We start from the raw sequence: 9,018 nt of genomic DNA on the forward strand, positions 1-9,018 counted from the left end.
ACAAATAGTTTAAACAAAATAATTATAAAAAATTACACGATAATAAAATTTGAGTATCAGCATTAATTAAAAAATGTTTATATTGTCATTGTTTTTACACTAATTAAGATATTATAACACATGATTTAAACATAATAATTATAAAAAATTACATAATGGACGTCATGCATTACATGTATACTCATGCCATATTGAAATTCTATTTCCTATACCATTCATCTCTGCAATTCAGATTTCATATCAAATCATTCATTAAAAGAATTAAAATACAACAATATGTAATTTACAATATTCACATTTAATCAATGGCGAATACAGCAACAATTTAAGTTATTTACAAATCCAGAGCTTGGGACCATGCCCTTAGTATTGCTTGCTGCGATGGAAGGCCTTGCCTCAGTCTCACTTGCCATTGTGACTTCGTTTGGGTTTCAGGTGCTTTGTCGAATGCAATAACTACCTATGAAGTGAGGGTGGTTGGTCGACATCAGCCATCAAGTAAAAAGTGCTTGTTTAGCAAAGAAGATGCAAAAGCACAGCAGTTCCAAACATAACATAAAGCCAACACAAAACTAAATTGTCCAAAACACAGAACTGAAAATAATATATGGTATATGTATACATAGGTGCCCAGTGTATTTCATATCCAATCACAACCATTTTGCAGTAATTTCAACTAAGTATCTGCCATTTGAATTAATCAAGCCTATTTGACAGAAGTCATTCTTTCTATCCCCAGACAACTCTATTTCAACCTTCAACTATTTATCTGCCACTGCACTATTTTTGGAATTATCATCCTTTATTCACCCAAATTCTTTACAACCCAAGTGAATTAAATATACTCAAATCTAAACAAGAAACCCGAATTCACCCAGGATAACATAAGATTGGGTGTAAATTAAAGCCCTATTTATATTTGATCAGTGCTTGGCGAAGCTCGGATTCTTGACGATGGTCACAGGGCAAGACGCAAGTTATTAACAGCCCATGATAGAGCAAATTTGCTGCTCCGCGAAAAGTCCAGTGCCACTCCGATCTTCTTGTCCCCTGCCATTTTTAAAATTGATTGAGAACAAACTTCATGTCCTTGTCCATGCTACGAAAGTATGAACAAATAATCAATTCCAAAATTTTGGCATAAACTAAGGGAATCCACAATATAACATGCTTTAAAAAATAATTTCTCAAAATTATTCAAATAATTACTCAAAATTTGCTGAAATAAAACAAATACCAGCAAGAGAAAAGGCCGAGAGAGCAACGGCAGTCCAGGCGATCAAGACAGAGCAGCAGCAGCTAGACTGAGACAGAACAACAGTAGCTACGTGGAGACGGAGCAGTAGCGACCACAGCGGAGACGGAGCTGCAATAGTGGTTGAGATAAAGTTGCAGCGGTAGCAGAGACGAAGGACAACAGTTGGCACACCGTGAGAGAGTAGATCGGGAGAGATAAGGAGAGAGTGTGTGTTGTTGGATGAAGATAAGGAGAGAGAGGACAAAGATTTGCTGTAAGATCGAGAAAGAATGGGGGTGGGGGTGAGAGAGAGCTGTTGACGAAGAGAAACAGATGAGGAGATATAGCCACGAGCTCATGATTTTGTTTTTTAATTTATTTTTGAGTTTAGACTTGTAATATTTAGAGAACATGTTTAACATGTTTTCACAATTGTAGTTATAAAAGTGTAATCTGAATTCCTTATTTTGTAATTTGTTCTATGAAATTAATGCACCAAACATGTATCTTTGTGGATTCTGAAAACGAAAACAAAAACAAGGGGTGAAAAATGGTACCAAACAGGCCCTTAGGAATCGAAAATGCACCATTAATTGAAAAAGCAAATCAATATTATAACGTATTTTTTTTATCTTAAGATTAAAATGAGATGGAAAAGAATGAAAATCAATACATTATTTACTTTAACTTCACGAAATTGAAAATTAAGTTTTTTAATAGAAAACTCCTCATCACAAACACCGGATCCACCGACCTTTATTTATCTTTGATTTTCCAGTAGAGTCTATATTAACGAGAGGCAACTAGAACAAATTAAACGACATGATCACTGACGATCACCATTCATGATCGTTAATTTTACATGATTGTGCATGGAGCTGCTGGATTTGCTTCACAGATGTAATCTGAACAGCGACCTCTGTAATAAACTCTGTTATCGCAGCCACCACCCCAACTCTCATACACTGGCCTTCCATAGCACCAATCATACTGCCTCTCTCGCCCGTAGCCAAGCTGGTAACACGGTCCCCCACCACGCCCCTCAGAACATTCCGTGCAACATGCCCTAACAGGTGAGTAACACGGTCCCCCACCACGCCCCTCGGAACATTCCCTGCAACATGCCCTAACAGGTGAGTAACACGGTCCCCCACCACGCCCCTCATAACATTCCCTGCAGCATGTCCTAACTGGTGGGTAACACCGAACGGGCTCCGGAGCCGGTGCCGGCGGCGGCGGTGGTGGGGCTGGTGATGGTTTTGGTTGGGGAGCCGGTGCTGGTGCCGGGGGTGGTGGTGACGGTTTTGGTTCCGGAGCCGGTGCCGGGGGTGGTGGTGACGGTTTTGGTTCCGGAGCCGGTGCCGGCGGTGGTGGTGATGGTTTTGGTTTTGGTTTTGGTGGCGGCGGCGGCGGCTTTGGTTCCAGGATTTCAATAGTCTTGATTGAACCATCACCTTTGCAGCACAGTTTGTCCCTGATCTTTTCAGGACTGCAGCACACTACTTTTATTGTCACCGTATTCGTCTTCTCATCGAAAAACTGTTCTTGTATTTCTTTGGTCAAAAAGTTCAAACACAATATCTTAGCCCACCATCCGTCAGCCATTTTTTTTATTTACAAACACAAAATAAACAATTCTACTTGCGCCTCACCAAATAACACGCGAATTCAGAATTTTATGTCATTATAAAACATTTTACGAAACCATAATATATAATATATGTAAATGGACATGGCCAGCGATCAGAGAGACACTTACGTGGGAATTTGCACAGTACTTTCTTGACTTTCTTGTAGCACTTTGAGCACTGAAGGTTAACCTTCAGCACCATTATTGTAACCTTCTGTAAACAATAGTACACAGATAATACAAAAGTATTTTTCAGCAGGCTAATTAATTAAAGATAAAAAGCGAGACATTTAATTAATTTCTGACATGAAAGAATCAGCAAGGTGACTATATATCTGTGTGTGTGTGTGTGTGTGTGTGTGTATACACTATGAGCTATCATCAAGAAAGATCGATCGATGCACAGCACAAACTTAACCAAAAGGGGAATTACAAACCTTCTCTCCCATAGCTGCTCGGATCTGAACCTCGGAAAACGAGACACTGATTATCTGAAGTGTTAATGTGACAGCAGGTATGGAAAAGGGTCTTATAAATAAGTGCGCCGATTTGAAGCTTGTTTAAGAAGGGAAGGAAAAGTAAGGGCTTGAATTCCGTACATTATATATAACCAATTATCTGCCGACACGTCTTATTGGATGACGTCGAATTTCATGATATCATCAAGGTGGTCGTTATCTCCGTACACAGTAAGTCTTTCTTCACATTTATGTATGATTGATGACTCACCCATTCTCCATTGCATTTGCATGTGCTGCCTTTTGATTGATTGCCCTTTTCTCTGTCTTTTTTTTTTTTTTTTTGCTTTGCTTTTTTTTTTCTTTTATGTCTAAAGGAAAAGTTTTTGTCTTTTTCATTTGAGCAATAGTCATATTTCTTTACCGAATTGAAAAATAAAAATAAAAATAAATAAGGGAAAATGGACTTTAATTGAACAACTGATGTGAGATCTAGGTATAGAAATTTACATTCACCAACTCTTCCTAACCGTCAAATTTGATGCATTTTTTGAACCCAGCACCTTGTGCCATGGATCGAGTATTCATTCTACAAACAGAGCAATTGATGAAATAATTTAATCGAGCTATTGGAAGTTTCACCAACTAGAGTAATCATAGTCCTTAACCCATAAACAAAGGGCCCAATGATCACTTAATATAAGCTTTTGGAAGTAAAAGCAATCCCCGTAGGTATACCTCCAACACTAAGGTAGCCATTATGGGCTTGTGGGACCCGCATACTTAATGCCTAAGTTAGGTGTCACATCATTAATTTAATTTTAGATTGGCCACACACCAAGTAATTAAAAAAGATAATGTTATCAGTTTACCAGAAGCAGTTGCAACGCCTTGGCACCCACCTCCGCTTGTCCATTTTAAATTAAATGTTGATGCAGTCGTGGGGGATGGTGGTGTGGGGGCCGTCGATGGGTTCAGAGATTATTTAATTCTTAGCTTCGTGGTTTATGTTGTCCAACGCTATCTCACCATTGTTATTTAAGATTATTTTCTGAAACATTATCTCACCGATATTATTGTTCAAAAAGAAATTAAAGTAAAAAGCAGATGGCCAATTTATCTCTTGTATCAATTCTTCTATTCCTCTTCTTCATTTATGGTAAAAATAACCATTTTTCTTAAGTGTTTTATGTAGCATTTTTGTACTTAATTTATGCAATGCTATAAAAGATTAAATTTGAATTTTAAAGAATTATTATTATTATTATTATTTATCAGGAACTGGGAAGATAATTGCTGAGACTCGGGAGATAGAGCTCTGCAAGACAGCTATTATGTCCCAAAAAGAGTTTTGCTTTTGAAGCATCACTTTCCCAGAAAGAAATTTCAAAAATTATGTCTAATTAAAACCTTTTAGAATCTCCCCAAGGTTTGATTGCATGGTTTTTAACAGTTATAAGTAGTTTTCAAGAAATTGTTTTTGATTAGTACTGATTTTGAATCTTAAGGAAGTTTGAGTTAAAAAAATTGATTTAGACTTAACAGACTCCCTTATCTTTAAAATAAAATGTATCATGCAAAATTCGAAAGAAATAATTAAAAAAGATAAAACAAGGGAATAATTCAGAAAGAGAAAATAAGAAAACACATGTAAAAAGTATTTTTCTAATGAATTTATTTCAATTTTTTGATTTTATAAATAAAAACTCAAGGGTGGAAAATTTTAATGAGTAAGGGTTGTTATATATTTAATGATGAAATTGAAAGAAAATAGTGTAAATGGGAAAAAAAAAATAACAGAGGCGATGAGAGTGATTCTGAGAAGAGTTAGAGATTATTGTGGGTCGTCTATGGTATAGAGTAGGAAGATAAAGTTAAATAAATTATTTTGATTTATCTAAATAAATTATTTCATTATAAAAAAGAATTTACTCATTGGTAAAGTACTGTATAGATGTTTTGGTATTATATAAATTTATTAGAAGAGATGAATATAAGGAGTATTTTTATCGCATTCAAAAAGCTCATAACTTTTCACTTGTAATAAATTTTTCTACCATAAATTTTTGTATGATTTTGGTCCCTATGGCTATGGGTAGAAGAATTTAAAGGGGGCCAAAATCATAGAGGTAAACGTTTAGGGGTCAAAGTCTAAAAAGAGTAAATTATTTTGGTAAAATGTCAAGATAAATTAAAGTTTCAGAGCCACCTCCCGCCTTTTTTTCATTTAGCAAAATAATACTTTCATGTATTATGCGGAGGCAGATGTGATGGACCTTTTTAATATTTAAATTTTATGATAAATAATGATGTGTCATTTATAAGAGAAATTTTATAATATATTAGAGGTAGTACATCAACTAATACATGTATGACATGTATATATAGACTTGTTATAATCTCTATTTGCATAATGATTTTTAAAATAAATGTACATATATTATAATATAACTTGTTTATTGTATACCTGATATGATACATTTGATTTATTCTAGAATTTTTCGTGTGATTAAAATTTTTTATAAAGTTCTAAATAAATTATTGTATACCTGACATTACTATTGAAGAATATATTGACAGATATTGTGGAATATTTGTATGTAACTGATTAGAATTTATACAAAAATTGCATATAAAATTACGAGAGCTTCTGTTCACTTTAAATTAATCAATCTAACAAGAATTTAATTAAGGCTTCATGCATATAACAAAGGCGAAGTGTAAGTTGTAAAAAGGCCAAAAAATAAAAAATAAAATAAATGTATTGACAATTTTCCATTCTAGATTCTAAATTCAATAAACATCTAATTTATGATTGAATGTTGAAATAAACAGTGTAAGATCCATCTCTTATGCTTGGTAATGGCACCAAAAGAAAACTCCTCTTTGCTCCCTTTGCAACAAAGCTGATAGGATGACAATTCTTTTTCCATTGCGAAGCAAAACTACACTGTTATATCCAAACTCTGTTGACTCTGTATTGCAACTGAGATTGATGCTTTCGCCCGATTAATGACTCCAAGGATACTGTTTCAGCCTTTCCATCCCATCCGGTAACAAGGCGAAAAATGGAGCCACGAACACTAGAAGAGTCTGTGACAACAAGTTCATCATCTGTTCCTTGCACTACAAGCATTCCTGGAGAAGCAAATAGTTCTAGCATGACTGATCTGCCAATTGCATCGCTGAGGGATGAATATTCGGAGGAAGGTTTATCGTTTAAGATGAATCTTAAAGTGGCTTGAAGGGCAATGTCAGTGCCAGATTTAGGGGATTTTGCCATTGGAATAGATTGTCAAGACAAAAGTCGAGTTTCTGGAAACTTTGGAAAATGTGACCAGCTGAAATTATATGATGCAGGAATTGGAGCAACAACTTCTGAAAGAGACGTTGCTGATTCCGTCCTGATATCGGAGTCCCCACTGCTGTAGCTCGTAGGCAGATAAGACCGGGGTGAATGGCCGATCAGCTGAAGAAGAAAAAAGATTTTCAGTCAAAGATTTTTCATTGATAACAGAAATTCTAAAAAAAAACAGTTCATGAAGATTCCATCGATAGGCTCTGTCCTTAGAATAAGGGGCAAGCTGAATGGTTAATTTGTCATCATATGTCCATGCTGTGGTGATACTTGGAAATTTCGCGCATCAGGAATGTAACTGTTTGTTACATGTCTTTATAAAAGATGAAACCCCACTTTTAATTTTTCTATCTGAAATAAAAAAGTGAAAAACAATCAAAGATATTATAATTCAGCACCTGCCGATGGTAGAGGCAAATCCTGGCCATTTAATGTTGCCTTTGCTCCATTAGTATTTGTCCAGCTCGATATTCTGAAACCAAAGGATAATGGTCGAGCTGCTCCCTGCATATACATCAAATCCAGAATGTATGATGGAGGAACTTCTCATTACAATGTTCAAAAATTAATTAATTTCTGTGCGTATGTATATACACTATAAGCTATCATCACGAAAGATCGATCGATGTATAGCGCAAACTTAACCAAAAGGGGAATTACAAACCTTCTCTGTCATAGCTGCTCGGATCTGAACGTCAGAAAACGTGACAGTGATTATCTGAAGTGTTGTGTGAAAGCACAAAGCAGGTATGGAAAAGGGTCTTATAAATAAGTGCGCCAATTTGAAGCTTGATTAAGAGGGGGAGGAAAAGTAAGAGCTTGAGTTCCGTACATTAAATACAACTAATTATCTGCCGAAACGTCTTATTGGATGTCGTCGAATTTCATGATAGGAGCCGGCTAAGTTACGTTTAACGTAATTTACGCTAGGCACAGCAATAGTGATAAATCTCATTACTAACACTGTTGCTGTGTCTGGCGTGAGCCAGAGCCTTCATGATATCCTCAAAATTGTCGTTATCTCCGTACATAGTAAGTGTTCCTTCTCATTTATGTCTGATTGCTGACTCTCCCATCATACATTGCATTTGCGTGTGCTGCCTTTTGATTGATTGCCCTTTTCTCATTTTTTTTCGCTTTTCTTTATCTTCCTTTTTCTAAAGGATTTTTTTTTTGTCTTTTTCATTTGAGCAATAGTCATATTTCTCTACCTAATTGAAAAATAAAAATAAAAAATAAGGGAAAATGAACTTTAATTGAACCACTAATGTGAGATCTAGGTATAGAAATTTACATTCACCAACTCTCCTAACCGTCAAATTTGATGCATTTTTTGAACCCAAGACCTTGTGCCATAGATCGAGTATTCATTCTACTGATGCAATGATTTAATCGAGCTATTGGAAGTTTAAGCAATTTCCATCAACTAAAGTAATCATAGTCCTTAAGTAATCATAGCCCAATGATCAATTAATGTGAGCTTTTGAAAGTTCAAGCAATCCCCGTAAAGATAGCTCCAGCGCTAAGCTAGCTATTATGGGCACGTGGGACCCACATACTAAATGCCTGAGTTGGGTGATACCTCACTGATTTAAAGTTACATCAATGATTTAAGTTTAGATTGGCCAAACACAAAAGTATTTAAAAAAAGGGATTTTCTGTGTTACATGTATCTAAATTTACAATTCTCATTTATAAATAATGGATGATGTGAGTTCACTTACTATTTATATGAGAAAATTATATATTGCACACATGTAACTTAGCATTAATTTTAAAAAAGATAATATTATTAATTTACCAAGAAGCAGTTGTGACGCCGTGGCAGCCACTCAGCTTGACCATTTTAAATTAAATGTTGACGCAGTCATGGGGGTTGGTGGTGTGGGGGCCGTCGATGGGTTATCGGTTGCAAATTTGCAATTGAGGCAGGACTGGCCTTGTTCAGAGATTATTTCATTTTTAGCTTCGTGGTTTATGGCGTTCAACACTATCTCACCATTGTTATTTAAGATTATTTTTTGAAACAGCATCTCACCCATATTGTTGTTCCAAAAGAAATTAAAGTAAAAACAGATGGCCAATTCATCTCTTGGATCAATTCTTCTATTCCCCTTCTTCATTTATGGTAAAAATAACCATTTTTCTCAAGTGTTTTTATGTAGCAGTTTTGTACTTAATTTATGCAATGCTAAATAAGATCAAATTTGAATCTTAAAGCAATATTATTATTAGGATTTTGCTATGTTACATTGAATGTACCATACACAACCAACAAGAACCACACAATTATGTGGGTCCCATAATTTATGTATCCGTATGTGCCGCCACCATC

At 35.4% G+C, this 9,018-nt stretch overlaps 1 protein-coding gene and 1 pseudogene across 1 annotated transcript; both read right to left on the reverse strand.

Annotated features, from left to right (window-relative positions):
* Nucleotides 1–1,965: 1,965 nt before the first annotated feature.
* Nucleotides 1,966–3,398, reverse strand: LOC112101092 (sulfated surface glycoprotein 185-like). Its single transcript, XM_024191162.1, has 3 exons — nt 3,305–3,398; nt 2,997–3,081; nt 1,966–2,790 (listed from the first exon to the last, which is right to left on the reverse strand). Exons 1-3 carry the CDS (start codon nt 3,314–3,316, stop codon nt 2,096–2,098), a joined length of 792 nt encoding a protein of 263 aa, XP_024046930.1. The 5' UTR covers nt 3,317–3,398; the 3' UTR covers nt 1,966–2,095.
* A 3,669-nt stretch (nt 3,399–7,067) lies between these two features.
* The window catches only part of LOC18052880, an 8,038-nt pseudogene continuing 6,087 nt past the window's right edge, over nt 7,068–9,018 (reverse strand).

Source organism: Citrus clementina, unplaced genomic scaffold (assembly GCF_000493195.1).
Source record: "Citrus clementina cultivar Clemenules unplaced genomic scaffold, Citrus_clementina_v1.0 scaffold_2, whole genome shotgun sequence".
In the NCBI taxonomy this organism is placed as follows: Eukaryota; Viridiplantae; Streptophyta; class Magnoliopsida; order Sapindales; family Rutaceae; genus Citrus; species Citrus x clementina.

Coding starts and splice junctions, on each gene's coding strand:
- LOC112101092 (XM_024191162.1), bottom strand. Junction 2,791..2,996: donor AGTACTGTGCAAATTCCCAC/GTAAGTGTCTCT, acceptor TTTTGACCAAAG/AAATACAAGAACAGTTTTTC.